The 18,932-nt window shown below is 41.3% G+C and overlaps 1 protein-coding gene across 1 annotated transcript in view; it reads right to left on the reverse strand.

The window, feature by feature from the left end:
• rimkla (ribosomal modification protein rimK-like family member A) overlaps positions 1-18,731 on the reverse strand; it is a 59,709-nt gene extending 40,978 nt beyond the window's left edge. The window contains exon 1 of the mRNA XM_048615228.1: positions 17,688-18,731. Coding sequence (XP_048471185.1) covers positions 17,688-17,850 — 163 coding nt within the window. The 5' untranslated portion in view covers positions 17,851-18,731. The remainder of the gene's footprint in view (positions 1-17,687) is intronic.
• Positions 18,732-18,932: the final 201 nt, after the last annotated feature.

Genomic DNA, 18,932 nt, shown 5'->3' on the forward strand with positions numbered 1-18,932 from the left:
TTTGCCACCAGTTGTCAATATCAACGCCATTATTAAAGGAACTTCCTTTCTACTGGAAAATTCTCAAAAATTGATCTATTAATTTCAAATTATAGATACTGCACAATAAACCCGCAGCTCTGTTGCAACCATTAAGGATAAACAGCACCCTCATATCTTAAAACAAAGGGGTTGAATTGAGAGATTAATTTAGTCCGGTGAACAAAACATATTTATTAGCTTATCTTGTATTTTTTTTGCCTGATGAGCAGCAATACCAATTCCAACTGTTATGCTGAACAGTAGTTAGGTGCCAACACGTTAACCAAGACTAAAATTAATAACCAGTATCACCTCTTCCAGCAGACGGAGTTCAGTTACTAATAAGATAAACTTTTAAGCCTCTCAATAATCATATAGATCAACTTTGAAATATTTCTTGTTTTGTATCAACACGAATGATAAAAGATTAGGCACTGAATGGAAAAGGACACTCTCACCAAAATTAAGCTTCACATTCAATGCCCCAGACTCCTGCATTATCACCCGTGTTTGAAGTCACCTCAATGTTTGTGGAGATAAAGTCTCACCTTCACACAGTTGCCTCCCTCCAGTATATTGCGTAGCAATACTATCATACTAAATAGGTTCAGGCCAAATTTAACAGTTGAAAACTAGGCAAAGAGGAGCTGCAGGCTATCAGCGACAGTAGGATTGCTTTCAACCACAACTGATAATTTGATGGTTCAGCAAATCCCTTACACCACCATGACAATCAAGCCAGGGACCAGCCCCACTCAATGGGCAGTGTATGAGAGCATGCCAGGGCAGCACCAGGGATACCAAAAAAGTGAGATCCTAATCTGCTTAAATTACAACAGAGGACTAAACCATTAAAGCAGTAAGCTTTAGACAGAGCTAAAGTTGTGACAATCAGTAGATTAGATCAATTGTACTGGTTAAACTTGATTAAAAATACCGTAATATTCCATTTGAAATGCTTGTGTAATGTTTTTGTTTACAAATTTTATGAAAAAAGTATATTTGGGTAGAAAGAAATCAATGGGTTAGATCTAGGTTCTACAGTTGTTAAGTGGGGCAGCAAATTAAAACAAGCAGAGGAGGTGGATCCAAAATAAAGATGCACTCTCATTGAAATAATGAGTAGATGATCAATCTCGTTCTACGCTTGAGGTCCCTTGTTTGCAGGTACCTACTTTCAGTCAATTCAATTCACTCCATATGACATCAAACTAGAGGATATAGGTTTAAGGTACAAGGGGAGAGATACAAAAGAGTCCGAGGGGGCAATTTTTTCCACAGAGGGTGGTGAGTTTCTAGAATGGGTTGCCAGTGGTAGTGATGGAGGAGAGCACAATTTTGAAAACTTAAGAGATGTTTGGACAGGTTCACGGATGGAATAGGTATGGAAAGATATGGACCAAATGCAGGCAAATGGGACTAGCTTAATTGTGGAAGCTGAGTGGCATAGACAAGTTGGGCCATAGAGCTTGTTTCCATGCTATAAACCTCTATGATTACGACTCGACTGAAGGCGCTGGATGCAGCAAAGGCTCTGAATCCTAATAATCTCGCAGCTGTGGTACTCAAGGTATGGACTCTCGAACTCAGTGAACCCCAGTAAACTGGTCCAGTACTGGCATCTACCTGATAATGTGAAATTGTTCATTGATGTTCTGTTCACAGAAACCAGGACAAATCCAACCCAGCCAATTACCACCCTATTGGTCATCAACAAAACATCAAAAGGTGTCTCTGAAAGTGATCTCCAGCAGCAACCACATAGAAATAATGTGCTCACTGATATTCACTTTGGGTTCCAGCAGGACCACTCAGCTCCTGACTAAATTACAGCGTTGGCCCAAACGTAGATAAAGCAGCTGAATTCCAGAGATAAAGTGGAAGTGACAGTTCTCGATATCAATTATTGAATATCGTGATATTTGACTGAGTAGCTGGTTTCGATATGGCTTCTTACTGTCACAAAGGGAATCGGTAGGAAAATTTTCCATTGGTCAGACATACCTAGCACAAAGGAAGATGGTTGTGGTCGTTGAAGGCTAATCATCTTACCTCAGGACAGTACCATGGCAGTTCTTCAGGACAAATATTTTCTCAACCTGTTCACAAGTGATCTGAAATACCTCTGGAGCAGGTGGGACTTGAACTTGGGTGTCTGGCTCAGAGGTAGGGACATCACCACTGCATCACAAGTGCCCTTAGCTCTTCAGGGTGAAGTGATATCTTATCAATCTGTTCAGAGATACTGGAGCAGGTGATACTGGCTCAGCTTCCAGACCACTACCACTGTGCCGCAGGAGCCCCTTAGTTCTTAGAGTACTTATTTTAAACTACCATACTCTCAGATCTCTGCAAATCTGTATATATCAGATCAGGAGATTGTAAGTTCGACTCCTTCCTCATTCAAGCATAGTTCGCAATTTCTTTAGGGTGGCACGGTGGCTCAGTGGTTAGCACTGCTGCCTCACAGCGCCAGGGACCCGGGTTTGATTCCACCCTTGGGCGACCGTCTGTGTGGAGTTTGCACATTCTCCGTGTCTGCATGGATTTCCTTCGAGTGCTCCGGTTTCCTCCCACAATTCAAAGATGTGCAGCTTAGGTGGGTTGGCTGTGCTAAATTACCCGTAGTGTTCAGGGATGTGTAGATTAGGTGGATTAGAGAGAGATGGGTCTGGGTGGGATGCTTTGAGGTTTGATGTGGACTTGTTGGGCCGAAGGGCCTGTTTCCACACTGTAGGGATTCTATGATCTATTCTATGATATAAATCTCTAATCAATCTTTTCAGCAATGTTGTTACATACCTCTGGAGCAGGTGGGACTTGAACCCAAGCTTCCTGGTACAGAGGCAGGGACAATACCACTGCACCAAAAAGCTCCGAGTTCTTCAGAATAGATATCTTTCTAACCAACTCATTCAGAGTGGGACTTGAATCCATCCTCCTAACTCAGAGACAAGGACACACCACTGTGTCACAGAAGCCTCTGGTTCCTTCGGGTAAATTTTTCTAATCAATCTCTTCAGTGATGTTAATATACACCTCTGAGGCAGGTGGGACCTGAACGTGAGCCTCCTGACTCAGAGGTAGAGATACTACCACTGCAGCAGAAGAGTCCAGCTCTTCACAATATACAAATATGTATACATTTTAAAATCAGTCTGTTCAGAGATGTTATTACACACCTTTGTAGCAGGAGGGACTTGAACCCAGACCTCCATAGTCCAGAGGTAGGGGCATTATCACTGTGCCACGACAGTCTAGCTCTTCAAAATAATTTTTTATTAACCTATTTTGTTAATCAACCTATTCAGAAATGTTATTACACACCTCTAGAACAGGTGGGACTTGAACCCTGGCCTCTCAGTCCAGGGGTAGGGACACTACCACTTGACAAGGCAGCCCTCTAGCTCTTCAGGAGTAAGGTCTTAAGTCCAACCATCTTCAGCTGCTTCTTTTCATTGTAAGTTCTGAAGTGAGGACATCTGTTGATGATTGCAAAGTGTGCAGTCCTACTTACAACTCCTCAGACTCAGAAGCAGTTAATGTCCTCATATAGCAAAACCTGGACAACTTCCAGGCTTGTGCGTACAATCTACAACAATTCTGCAACTTGTGAAGACTTGATATCATCTTCTAAATCCCGCAACCTCTATCAACCATAAGATCAAGACAACAGGTGCATGAAAGACCAACACCTGAAAGTTACCACTCAAGATACAGACCATCATGAGTTGGAAATTTATTGGCATTTCTTCATTGTCAAAAACTTGGAACTCCCTCCATAACAGCACTCTGACTCTACCTACATTACATAACTGCTAGGCTCAAGAAGGTAGCTCACCACCACCATAAGTGCAATTCCTGTGATGCCCATATATGTGAACAAATAGAATATAATTTCTATACTTGTTCAACATAGCTGAAATATAAACACATTGCATTACATGAACAATCTGCCAATTTGTCAAAAGATAGTTCCAAAGCACATGACAGCAGCTTCAATCGGGCTGACAAATCTTTAGATTCTTAATTCTTCATGTAATTTAGCAATGGGTGGGAAAATATCCTGTATCTTTCTTTAAAAAAAAATGCCAAGCCCTGTCAAGGATTCACCACTTGCAATATGCTGACAAACCTGCAGCAATATTGAAGCTTTTTTAATCCAATACATCAATAAATTGGAAGATATTCTGTATTACTTAAAGCCACAAACCAACCGCTGATTTTTTGCTAAGAAAAACTGTTACTTCACAATGAACAACTCTGATGTGAATGCACTGAACCCAGTCCATAGCATCTCTCGGAATGTCTGATTACAATCTGTCAGTCAATAGACCTATCCATTTATTTACAAAACCTAAATTCAAAACAGGACAAAAATTAGTGAGTGGTGCGGGCTGGCAGTGCATCAATGTTGCTGGGATTATAGTGAAACTATTTTAATTAGGAATTGGTTGAGTTGTCTTTGTCTGTGCGTATGAAGGGACAATGGTAGGAATTTCCAATGTCAGGAGAAAATGATCCATTAATTCAGTCTGCAGTCTCTGCAGTATCAGCCCCACCCCCACAAGGTCTGCGCACACAGCCTAGTATTCTGCACTTCTGTGCCAAAAGAATCTGTACACTCTTGGCAGCAAAAGCTCCAAAGCACCTGAAAATAATCAAATGCATTCATTATATTTAAATATTTCAACAGCCCCAACCCCATTATTTAAAACGGTGCACAGCAAAAGTCCAGTACAATACTTTTATAGTTAATATGATCCAAAAGATCTAAAAAGCTATCAATGATGTTTTTCAAAATTGCATTCATATTGCTGTTTATTCTCTTCCTACCTCAAATTCCAAAATGAAACATAACCATACAGTAAATTATTTAAAAATAGTTAAAGGATAGTTATAGCTGGACTTATCTGGATGCTACTGTTTGGCTGTTTCTTATTAAACTAGCTTATTCCTCTCGTGCAGCAACAAGATTATCGACATCATCCAAGAACACCACCTGATCGACTAGTTAACAAAAGAGATCTTACAATTTATCCTCACATTGGCAGCAATATCCACACTTCTAAATCATCAATTAATATCATTAAACACAATTGCCAATTATATCCACTTTTCGTTTTCACATCACACAAACAATTTTTTTAAAAAGAAAGCCAAGGAAGGAGGCCATTTGGTTCATCAAATCCAAGTCAACACTCTGGATAGCAATTCAGTCAGTACCCTTCCCTAGCTACATCCCCATAGTCCTGCAAGTTTATTTCCCTCAAGCACTTATCCAATTTTCTTTTGAAATCCGTGATGTTCTGCTTCCAACACCCTTATAGGCAGAGTATTCCAGGCCATTACCACTTGTTGCAGAAAAATGTTCTTCCTCATGTCATCTGTTCCCCCAGTCCAAAACCTTAAACTAGTGCTGTCTAGTCCTGGTACCATCAGATAATGGGAACACCCAAACACAGGTTTGAAAATAGAGAACATAGAACATAGAACATTACAGCGCAGTACAGGCCCTTCAGCCCTCAATGTTGCGCCAACCTGTGAAACCAATCTGAAGCCCATCTAACCTAAACTATTCCATTATCATCCATATGTTTATCCAATGACCATTTAAAGCCCTTAAAGTTGGCGAGTCTACTACTTTTGCAGGCAGGGCATTCCACGCCCTTACTACTCTCTGAGTAAAGAACCTACCTCTGACATCTGTCCAATATCTATCACCCCTCAATTTAAAGCTATGTCCCCTCTGCGAGCCATCACCATCCGAGGACAAAGGCTCCCACTGTCCACCCTATCTAATCCTCTGATCATCTTGTATGTCTCTATTAAGTCAACTCTTAACCTTCTTCTCTCTAACGAAAACAACCTCAAGTCCCTCAGCCTTTCCTCATAAGACCTTCCCTCCATACCAGGCAACATCCTGGTAAATCTTCTCTGCACCCTTTCCAATGCTTCCACATCCTTCCTATAATGCGGTGACCAGAACTGTACGCAATACTCCAAGTGCGGCCGCACCAGAGTTTTGTACAGCTGCAACGTGACCTCATGGCTCCGAAACGCAATCCCTCTACCAATAAAACCTAACACACTGTATGCCTTCTTAACAACGCCATCAACCTGGGTGGCAACTTTCAGTGATCTATGCACATGGACACCGAGACCTCTCTGCTCATCCACACTACCAAGAATCTTACCATTAGCCCAGTACTCTGTATTCCTGTTACTCCTTCCAAAGTGAATCACCTCACACTTTTCCGCATTAAACTGCATTTGCCACCTCTCAGCCCAGCTCTGCAGCTTATCTATGTCCCTCTGTAACCTGCAACATCGTTCCGCACTATCCACAACTCCACCGACTTTGGTGTCATCCGCACAACTCCACCGACTTTGCTTTAAAACTCAAACAGCTTGACTCTGACAATCCAAGTTACAGAAGCTCCTGATTTTACTTTACTTAAATTCAATAGAAGTTTATTTATTTGGGAAGTAAGGGATTCAAAAGTAGTACATTGTGGTTTTACAAGCTGTGCCAAGAGAATAGAACAGACTAGGAGTTCACTTCTGTCACTCCCCACAGAAGAAATTCTTGATCACTAGACTTTTGGAAGAGAATTTCTCCAACAAAGGAAAGGAAATTGAAGGGCAGACCACTCAAGCTGTTATCACCTGACGATCAGTTGCAAAAGTGACACAATACTAATAAAAGTCTAGGAGAACATTATATAATTCATGTCTAAACCATTAGCTGGGATGAGTTAAAGTGAAGAGTGTTTCAATATTATTGTCTTTGTTTAACTGCTGTAATGATAAAAGTTTCCAAACTGATAATTTTCTGGTCTCCCTAAGTTTGATTCAATTAAGCGTAGAATAGCACAGCACATCAAGTAGGCAAAGCTATGTCAAGCCCAAGGGATACATTTCTTTCTTGGCAATGATATTATCATAGAAGTCACAGGATCATTACAGCATAGAAGGATGCCACTCAGCCCATCACGGCCAAGACTGTTCTTTGTAGATCAATCCAATCAGTCTCTGTCTCAATTTTATTCCTATGGTCCTTCAAGTGGAATATATATGAAATATATAAAGTCATCGTCTCTGTTTCCACCACCCTTGTAGGCAGCAAATTCAAGATCAATAAAAAATATACAAATTTTAAACGACCGCTGTCACAGCACTGATCCTTATGGGACCCCAATTTCAACTTTCAGCCACAAAGCACAGTTACATGTTACATCTAGTCTTTACTTTCTACCTTGATGCCAGCCAGCTATCCATTCTACTAATCGTACCCTGGCTCTGTATGGAGGCCTTATTTGTTTGACAATTAAGTGATACCTTATCAAAGGATTTTTATTTTAAATCTATGTTTTAAAAGTTTATCCTCATGTAAATTTCCAGATTTTCCAGTGCAAGTAACATTTACCTTCATTGGGTAAGGTAAGCACTGAAGTTCAAGACATATTATCTGTGATGAGGCGGTTTTCACATTTTTAAGTGGATTCTTCAACAAAACTAATTAAAGTTGTAGCAGTAGCAAATATTAGTGATAAAGTATGGGGGGGGGGTGGCAAAGCTTTTGCATCAACTTACACTATTTACCAGAAAAGAAATTGGAGTTTCTATCTAGTAAACATGATAAAATAAACAATGGTCATTTCAAAAACTTTTTAGACATAAAAATGGAACTGACAGATGGTCAGTCATGCAATGAAATGTTGTATGAGTGCAGGTGCTGCAGCACAAATCAAGTACAACATGACCTTACTTAGAATTCCATGACTTTTCAGGATGTCAAATAGAATGAGAGTCTGAGAAAAGAACAAGAAACTTAATAAAGAGCAAATCTTGAAATTATATAGCACCTTGAATGCAACAAAACATACACGACACTTCATAGGAGCCTTATAGAACAAAATTAGACACCATGACATTTGGCAGACTTTACAGCATGTGACTGGTTAAAATGACGTAAGTTTAAAGCAGAATGTTAGAAGGTGAAGAGGAGGGAAGCAATTATTAAAACTAGACTTTATCTTTTCTCCCTTTTGCTCTGCATTTTCCCTAGATTGCCCTTTAAGCCAAATGAACAATGTCCCCAAATATTGAAGTGAAACCATTTTGTAAACACAAGGCTTTTTTGTTGTTGCTGAGGAGTCTTACTTGATCTAACATAACTGATCCTAATCATGAAGGGCCATAACCCAAAAGTAGCAGGGAAGCAAACATTGTGCGATGTTACAATGCTAAAGATATTAAGGAATTAGAATGGGTGCGAAAAGATTCACGAATGATTTCAAGGCTGAGAAACTTCAGTTATGTATATAAATTGGAACAGCTGTGACTGTTCATTGTGAGTAACAGAAGAATGGCAGTAAGTTTCAGAGGCATTCAAATGATGAGGAATCTAAATGAAATAGGTATGGAAAGATTGCTTCCTTTCGCAGAAGAATCAAGAACCAGACAACATCAGTTTAAAATGATTGGTAAAAGAAACATAAGGAAAATCTTTTTTACACAGTGCATGGTTAAGATCTCGAATGTACTGCTCAAGAGTGCTGTGAAGACAGAGTCAATCATAGATTTCAAAAAGGTTTTGGATCATTATCAGAAGAATTGTTTGCAGCACAAATGGATAGAGGCAACGGAGCGGCATTAGATGAATTGTTTTTGCAAAGAGCCAGCACAGGTACCATGGGCCTAACATGCTCCAACTATGTTGCAACCATTCTATTTTTACTCTCACAGTAAAACCCTACATTTAAAAAGGGAAGTGGGGAGTGATGTTCAGAATACTCTTTGGACTTGCTAACAAGGCGAGAACAATTGCTCTGACTTCATGGCCATGTCAGAAACTCAGCTCATGAGTGCTAGCAATTCAATCCTTACTACAGCTTCCCTGTTTTGATACACCATCCAACATTTCTCCTGCCTAAACCATCACAATGGTGTTGGGATGCTTAGCATCAAATTTCGACATGACTTTTTCCCCTCCTCCTCTGAGGACTTCACCCTGTTTCATCTTTCTCACGTTTCCTTTAAAATTCTTTATTCTAAAAACCTCTCAGCTAAACTTCCCAAAGGGATATCCTTATCTCATTTCTCCAAAAAAAATCTCCAAGTGAGTGGGAAGTTGACGTTTCGGGTCAGGACCCTTCTTCAGAAATCGGGGAGGGGGAAGGGAACTCCGAAATAAATAGAGAGAGGAGGGATGGGGCTGGGGAAGGTAGGTGGGTCCTGACCCGAAACGTCAACTATCCTGCTCTGCTCCTCCAGCTCCACACTGTTATCTCTGACTCCAGCATCGGCAGTTCTTACTATCTCTCCAAGTGACTTAACTACAATGGATTCGACCACCATTTCAAGTCACATTGTTCACTCTACATATGGAAATTATTAGCATTTCCCCCAATTACCCCTAGAACTACCCCAGTTTAGATCAATCAAATAACTATAGCCTAAGCACTGAATTTGAAACATTGCTTTCCATATGGTCCAATGTCATAGAAAGTGACCCAGACACAAAGATAGTTGTCGAAGTCAGTTTCAAGTGACAGAAGTCTCCATGCGTGCACAACCCCAATAAAATGTGCACATATTTGCACCATAGCACAGTCACCAATTTCATTCCTCTTCCACTGAAGCAATCCATAGATTAGCATTCATTTTAAATCTTGCTACAGTACCTCCAATGTCTCCATTAGCTTCCTGTGTAACTTCAGTGCAGCTTTGGTGCTCAAGTTGTACATCTGGATCCTGCTTGCATAGAAAGTCTGCAGACAGCCCAATAATGAATTCAAAGGAAATTAATCCTATATTTACTTCAGAGCAACCAAAAGATCAACATATAAATAAATTTATACAGTCATAACAAGCGACTTAGTTCAGATATCCCTGCTGCTACCAGTCTTAATTCATTGTATAACAAGTGGTGACATGGAGTACAAGCATGTACATCTCCCAAATTCAATACTACAACAAATGCTACCCGGCTCATTTCAACTTCACAAAACATGTTGAGAATGTTTAAAATCAAACCCAAAATATAAAAGAGCATGGAAGTGAAATTCACAGTCCTGAAAGGTAATTCAGTTCTCCCTGCAGCAAACATCACTACCCAAATGAAAGACAAGCCAGGTGAATAATAATGCAACAAATGCCCAATGCAGTGCACAGCCATTCAACCACTAGATTTTTCTACCCAGCTCCTAAAAAAGCATCCACATTCCACTCAGGCCCTTACTCATGAAAGAAGTGATTGCATATCCCGTAATGTTTTATACTAATTAACACACCACAACACAATTGAATGATATGCTGGAAAGAAAATATCGATCTTCTAGCAACAAAACTTTCAGTACAAGACAGGTATTAAAAACTTGAAACATCAATGTTTGTCTAGCTCAATGAAAACCATGAATTTTTAAATTTAAATTCTATATTGGAAAAGCAGCAATGCCTCTTCAACAAATGGATCTGGCACAAGTCTAAAGAAATTCAAAACAATTTAGGTTGCAAAAAGAAACAAAATGGCAGCTTTAGGCACACATTAAATTGTTCAACAACTAAAAAGGCCTCCAGATTGAAAATTTTTGGAACACAAATATTTCTCAATGTAAAGACTGAATAGTTTGTTACATTACCTTAACAAAACAACATCAACACAGGTCAGTTTCAAATTTTTGATTCTGGATTTTAGTATGCATCTTTTTCTTCACAATCTATTCATAACCTCAAAACAAATAATTAAACTAGCGTTTACTGCATTTTAGAGATGCAGGATATCCAACTGAAGATCAGACTTGAAATGGAAGTAGTCACATAATTTTGATTTCGGCTGAGTTTTTCTGACAAATATATATGGTGTAGATTCAAACATGAGGTACAATATCTTTCTGGATATTTTGTGCTGTTTTCTGGATCTGTTTCAATTTCAGTAAAATTGAAGTTCAATTACACTTGAATAATGAAAATAAGAAAATATATCCTATTTTCATTTTTTAAAGTCAATTATTCATGTCTTTCTGAACTCTCTATACGTAAAATGAATTTAGCTAGGAAGCAAAATCCCTTGACTTGTTGAATCCTAAATTCTGATTCAGTTAAAACCTCCCACTAACTACTGCTAAATTTGTATTCCCTTCTCAAAGAAAGGAAACATAATGAAAAAAAAAGCAAAGGTGATGTTCCATACGTCAAATTGGTAGCTATGTTTACAGATCTTCAATTTTCAGTACACGCTGAAATGAACTATGCATCCTAGCCAAACTGGGTATAATAATCCCACAGAATATTACATGATGATTCATGCACAAAATGTCATTTTAACAACAATGTGCTGTTTAACTCTGTTATTCATGCACATGACAATGTTTGTTGTCAGTCTGATTTTAAGAAATGGGTGGGTGGGCGTATTTACACCAAACTTTGGTTGTAACTAATCACAGATTACCATGCCTCAGTAGATTATCATATACTAGATACAGTGGCACACAATCTCTGAAAGATTTCGAAGAAGAGTTCCATGTTTAAGAACTTTTGTGATTCACTGTTCAGACCACAAGCTATTGCACATTTTGGGGTATAATGCTCAATATGGACTCAACATGGCTTTTCATTTTAGCTGACAATACAATTTTTATTTCCACTAAAATATATTCAGACACTAATTATTATTCTTTAAATATCTTTATGACTGATCAAAATGACACACTTTTAGATATCATGGAACTCTTACCTCTGAACCAGAAGATTGTGGATTCAAGCTCCATCCAAGGAATTAAATGAGCACATAAACCCAGGCTGACACTCCAGTGCAGTAATGAAGGAGTGTTGCACTGTAGGAGGTGCCATCTTTTGGATGAAATGTTAAACCGAGGTCCCTCTCAGGTAGACGTAAAAGATCCCACGCCACAATCTGAAGAACAGCAAGGGAGTTCTGGCCAACATTTATCGCTGAACCAACACCCAAAACAAATTATTTAGTCCTTTATCTCATTGCTGTTTCGGGGATCTGTGCAAACTAACTGTCGCATTTCCAACACTGTAACAATACGGACACTTGAAATGTATTCAATTGGCCATAAAACATAATAAGCATAAATGAAGCTTAAAATTTGACAACATGGCTTTCAAAGAGTGGAATTTTTATTCCTTCTTGAGAAATCAGCTTCACTGACAAGATCACCATTACTGCCCATCCCTAACTGCCTTTGAGAAGATGGTTGCAGTCCAAATGGTGTAGGCATACCCATAACGCTGTTAGGGAGGGAGTTCCAAATTTTGACCCAGCAACAGTGAAAGAGTGGCAAATAGCTCCACATCAAGATGGTGTCTGACTTGGAGAGAAATTGCAGGTGTGATGCTCCCGTGTGTATGCTGTCCTTGTTCTTCTGGTTACTAGGGATCAATTGTTTGGAAAGTGCAGCCAAAGGAGCTTGGTGAGTTGCTAGCGCATCATGTTAAATGACCTCCCTGCTCACTGCTGCAACTGTGGGCCATGGTTCAGAGAGTATGCATTTGAGGTGTGGGTGGGACCAGCTGCTTGATTGAAGATAACAAATTTCATTCAACCATCCTACACTTTTGTAAAGGTATTCCCTCCATTCAGTTAATGTGCCAAATACTGTGTTACTGTTTCAGTATCAAGGTAATTAAACTGCAGTAGCATACCTTCTGAAAGCTTTCAGCCACAAACTGAGTCACCTAATCCCCTGCTACTTACTCATATTCCTGCTTGTTTTTTCCCCTTCATAAAATATCTATCCAATTCCCTTTTGGAGGGCCATTACTGAATCTGCATCCACTACCAAATCTGACAACGTATTCCAAATCTTAACGGTTTACTGCAGAAACATTTTATTTTCTCATGGCACCTCTGGTTCTTTTGTCAATTACCTCTTAAGTCTGTGTCCTCTTGTTCTGTGCCTTTCAGGCATTGCGAGTTTTTCTTTATTTGCTTAATCTAAACAATGGATGGCACAGTGGCTCTGTGGTTAGCACTGCTGCCTCACACAGCCAGGAACTGGGGTTCGATTCCACCCTCGGGCGACCGTCTGTGTGGAGTTTGCACATTCTCCCCGTGTTTGTGTGGGTTTCCTCTGGGTGCTCCAGTTTGCTCCCACAGTCCAAAGATGTGCAGGCTAGGTGGATTGGCCATGCTAAATTGCCCACTGTGTTCAGGGATGCGTAGATTAGGTGGGTTATAGGGGGATAGGTCTGGGTGTGATGCTCTGAAGCTCAGTGTGGACTTGTTGGACCGAAGGACCTGTTTCCACACTGTAGAGATTCTATGATTCTCTGAACTGAATGAAATCTTCCCTGTAGAGCACAAATTCAGTTTCTCTAGATTCTAACTGTATTTTTCTTATGCTTAGACAGCACATTACAGACTTCACGATCTTTTAGGTGAAAAAGGTTTTCCCTCAAAACCGTCTAAACCTCCTCCCTTTCATTTTAAAATTGTATCCCCTTGTTATTGACCCTTCAACTAAAGAGATCAGCCACTTTCTATTTATCGTGTCCATGTTCATCGTAATCTTATAAACCTCAGATTCCCCCCAACTTCTCTGCTCCAAAGAGAACAACCCAAGCTTATCCAGCTTCTCTTCATAGCTGAGACGCTTCATTCCAGACAACACCATGGTGAATCTCCTTTGCACCCATGCCAGAGCAATCACATCTTTCCTATAGTGTGGTGACCAGAAATGCACACAGCACATCAGCTGTGGCCTAACCAAAATTCTGTACAGCTCCATATGACCTGACTGCTCTTAAAAATCTATGCCATGACTGATAGAGGCAAGCAATCTGTATGCCCTCCTCTTAACCACATATTAACCTGTCCTACCACCTTCAGGGGATCTATGGACAAATACCCCAAGATCTCTCTGTTCCTCAGAGCTTCCTATTGTCTTGCCCTTCATAGAGTACTCCCTTGTCTTGTTCCCTCTTCCAAACTGCATCACCTCACGTTTGTCAGGGTTAGATTCCATCTGCTAATGATCTGCCCATCTGATCAATCGTTTACATCCTCCTATAACCCAACACCTTCCTCCTGCTAACAACCTGGCCAATCTATGCATCATCTGCAAACTTACTTATCACCCCCAATCCCACATTCTCATCGACATCATTTCTGAATATCACAAATAATAAGGGACCCAGCCCTGATCCCTGTGGAATGCCACTGTACACCAAGCTTCAGTCACAGAAACTGCCTTCTACCACCACTAAACTAATTTTGGATACAACTTGCTAAGTTATCCCAGATCCCATGAGCTTTTACCTTCTTTATCAGTCTCCCATATGGGACCTTGTCAAAGGCCTTGCTGAAATCCACATATACTGCATCAACTGCCGTACCTTTATCCAAACACTTGGTCACCTCCTTGAAAAATTTCACCAGATTTCTTGACCTCCCACTGACAAAGCCATGCAGACTGTCTCTGATTAAACCTTGCCTCTCTAAACAGAGATTAATTTTCTCCTCCACTATTTGGTCCATTAGTTTCTGTAACACTGATCCTAGACACACTGGTCAAAGTCCCCTGGTTTATCTCTACCACACACTTCTTGTAAAATGAACCATGTCAGTTGTCCTCTCGTCCTCTGGCACCCCCTACGTGGGAGGGTTAGGGCCCCTGCACTTTTCTTCCTCATCTCCCATAGCAGCCTAGCTTAGGACTCATCCAGACCTGCAGATCTGTCCACTTTTAAATCCACCAAAACCTCCAATATTTCCTTGTTCATTGAACTCATCTTCTTGAATTCTGTATTTGCATCCTCCTTCTAAAGTGTGAAGACAGAAGTGAAATACCCATTTAACACTCTAACAATGTTGCTGGCTTCTCACTCAGATTGCCCCCTTGTCCCTAATAAGCTTTACTCTTTGCCTGGTTATTCTCTTCCCTTTGGTATACTTGTAGAATATCTTGGGATTCTCCCTAATCTTACTCACTTTTCTCACGCTCCCTCTTTGATCTCCCCCTTTCTCGCATCCGTCCTGCACTTTCTGTACTCCTCTAGGACCTCTGCTGTTTTTTGTTCCCTTTGTACCCATTATACATCTCTCCTTTTCCTTTTGTCCAGTCCTGAATATTCCTAGGACATTCAGGATTCCCCGGGCTTGTTGTCCTTAAATACACACTTAGAAGAACATTTTGGCCCCATCCAGAACTTTTTTGAACACCTCCCACTGTTCTGCTGTAGTTTTACCCTCAAGTAGCTGTTCCCAGAATATTTTGGCAAGATGCCACCACCAGACACATATTCCCCTCCCCTCCCTTTTCCGCCTTCCCTCCGGGACACCCTGCTCTACACTTCCTTCACCCCCAATACCCCCCCACAGCCCTACAGCACCTTCCCCTGTAACCAGCAAAGGTGCAACACCTGTCCATTTACCTCCTCCCTCCCCAGTATCCAAGGGCCCAAACATACTTTCCAGGTGAAGCAACACTTCACCTGCACTTCCCAGAATCTAGTCTACTGCATTCGCTGCTCACAATGTGGTCTCCTCTACAGTGGGGAAACAAAGCACAGGATGGGTGACCACTTCGCAGAACATCTACGTTTTGCTTGCAAAAAAGACCCAGAACTACCTGTTGCCTGCCACTTTAACGCACCACCCTGTTCCCCGACCAACATGTCTGTCTGGCTTGCTGCAGTGTTCTAGCGAAGCTCCATGCAAGCTGGAAGAACAACACCTCATTTTCCGCTTGGGGACCCTGCAGCCCTCCGGACTCAATATCGAGTTCAATAACTTTAGGGCCTAAACTCTCCCATGTCCTAGTCCCCTACCCCTCACACTAGGCCCTGTTACCACATAGCCTGCCATTACACACTACCAGAGGACACAGGTTTAAGATAACTGACAAAAGAGCCAGAGGCAACATGAGAAAAAAGTACCAAACTTAATGATTTGGAATGTATTGCCTGAAAAAGTGGAGGTAGCAGATTCAATAATAACTATTAAAAGGGAAACAGATAAACACTTAAACTCATATATGTACAAAGTAAACATATATTGGGCTATAGGGAAAAAGGGCAAGGGAATGCCATTAACAGCATAGCTCTTTTAGAGAGCTGGTAGAGACAAAAATGGGCTGAATGGTCTCCTTCTGTGCTGTATCAATCCATAACTCGACTCTTTCGATTTAAATCTGAGATAGATCTCTGCAATTTAAAGCGTCAGCAAGGCTCTTTGATTGCTTCACATCCTTGCAACACATTTCCAACCCACATATTAATCAGTAGCAAAACTGTTTCTTTCATGCATTTATTCTATGTATGTTAGTTCTGTCTTTCATCTGGTTCTCTGTTTTGCATCACTGTCTACATTCTTGAGCACCCGGTGCAATCTTCGAAAAGCCAATCTGGAAATGTTTTCTGATTTTCACCTATTGGTGCCATAAAGAAAGTAAGTGGTCTCAATAAGTGAACTACAAGGTTCATACTTGGCAGTTTCAACTTTGCACTATGTCTTCCCTTCATCATTGTCTCCATAAAAATAGATGAAACTACAAATGAATTTTGAATTTAAAACTTTTTTCAAATAATTTTCCATCTTCAAATTAACCATGTTTGGACACTTTTCTCAGCGCTGTGCGCCTGTGCCTGCTAATCCACTAACCATGTGCCCAAAGATATTGAGCTGTGTGTGAATTATATGTTCTGTATATTTACTTTCCCTTCACATACTATCGATTTTTGGGGGAAAATGCTGTTATTTTATTAGCTGAAGCTGTAGACATACAAAAAGTCCTATGTGTGCAAACTTATGGTTTGCAAAATTATGTTAAAATGGACATGGCACAGTCCATTATACAGAAGATTACCTCCTTACACCTAGTGGTTGTAATCTTGATAGACACTCTCTTTAAGACACTGTCTGGAACCTACAAGCATTCATTGTTTGTAAGAAGGGTTTAAATAAACTTCAACAAATAACTCACAAGATCCATCACTTGTCTTTTCAATATCCTTAAAATATTTTCAATAATTAAATTAGACTAGGAACCCTGCAAAAGGTCATAATAAATAATGTGTCCCATCTATTTTTTTGTATAATGCATAGAGAAGAACGTGTTTTTGAGAAGTTGGTGCGACGACAATAAACACAAAACAGCAAAGCAGCTGATTTGAAAAAATCTTTTTTCACACTTCAAACATGGTTCAATTTGAAGATATCGTTTTTTTAAAAAATATTGGGCAGAAAGGTGACTGTCTACTACACCGATGAACGCAGTTGCGAAGAACGTGGATGTTTGGCTAGTACTGACGATTCTCCTACCAGAAATGATTCAAATAACTGTCGAAGTGACATTTGGAAGAAATCCTGTCCATCGTATAACTCAAACAAGGGCAATTAATCAAGTGTGCAAAGTACAACTCAATTCAACACTGCACGAGCCACGTAACGGAAAAGATCAAAATAAAGTGATATTCTGATCGCGCACACATATAGAACATTACAGTACAGAAGCAATGGGCTGGAAGGGGGAAAATAAACCTATCCAGAACCAGATTATGCTTGGCAGCAATGGCAAACGCGGTCACAATGCATCAAATAATGACGACTCGAAGTCAGAATTTGGAAGAATGGGGCAAACGACAGTGGGTGATTAACTGTGGTGAAAGGGGCAAGCATTGATGGTGTTCCTTACCCAAGGCTCCCTGCTCGATGGTGATGACGATCTCATCCATTAAGACCATGCGAAATTCCACCTCCTCTTCGGCGCATTTTTGTCGGAGGGCGCGCTCGATCTCCTGCTGTGGGTAATCCTGCAGGATCCGGCGATCTGTCAGAAACCAGACCCGGGCGGACATGATTCACGCACCGAACAAACGGGCAGCCCAAGGAGTGCGTAAAAGGGAGAAAGGATCGAGACTACGGGAAGTGGTGACGGATGGAAGTGCGGAGCCAGCCTTGAGACAAGCGTGTCTTTTGGGGAAGGAGGGGAGAGGGGCGGATGGTGCTAGAGGCGGGCGCCGCTTCTCCGCCCGGGAGGAGGGAAGGGGGGGGGGGTGGAAGGTGGTGGTCGGTGTGTGTGTGCTCCACCGATCGTCCGAAAAAAAAAATCAACCAAGTGTGGGGCGTGGTGGGGAAAAGATAAAAGGAAAACCTATGAAGAATAAAAAAATAACGTTATCGTTAAACTGGGTATCAGCCCGAACCCCACCAATAGGTGGGAGGGTCGCGAACTGACGGCTTATTACGAAGCCAAGAGACGGCGAAGGGTAAGACGGGGGGGGGGTTAAAAGGAGGAAAAGGGAAGAGGGGTTAAAAGTAAGAAAAAGGGAGGAATCAGTATTTCCCCTCACACAAGTCTTTAAAAAAGAAAAATCTGGAAGCGGCTGAAGGCAAGGGCTTTATACCCTTCCCCTCCGGTGCCCTTTAGCTAGGGCGGGTAACGGTTATTCTTTCTTTTGTGTTTATGTGGAAATGATTTCTTTCCCCTCTCTTCACGGTGTCTTGTGTTTTTAAAAGAAAACTTCCGCAAAACCGGTAGCCGTCGTCTCCCCTTGTTTCGTTCTCTCTTGTGTTTTGTAGACAGACAGCGACAGCCTCCTGCCGCTCCGTTTTGTTGTGTGAGATGGATTTTGGGGGTGGGGGGAGAGACGGTGGGTTGGTCCCGAGTGAACCCTCACTGCGCGTGCGCCCTGAACATCTGACCCACTTCTCACACGACATTGTTTTTCTCGCTCGCTCTCTGGGTCCGTTCGAAGCGCGCGAACCTGCCGCGTGCCGGCCGCGGAACCAGTTCCGCGCGCTTTGTACAGTAAGGGAGCGTGAGGGCGGGACGGGTGTTAGGTGCTCGCTCGCTCGCCCGCCGTTGTGTGCGCGCTCACCGTTCGCTTCCCGGCTCACGCGCTCTCGGACCAGACTTCGACCATCACACACCCCCCCC

The sequence above is a fragment of the Rhincodon typus genome, chromosome 31 (genome assembly GCF_021869965.1).
Source record: "Rhincodon typus isolate 14 chromosome 31, sRhiTyp1.1, whole genome shotgun sequence".
NCBI classification, from domain to species: Eukaryota; Metazoa; Chordata; class Chondrichthyes; order Orectolobiformes; family Rhincodontidae; genus Rhincodon; species Rhincodon typus.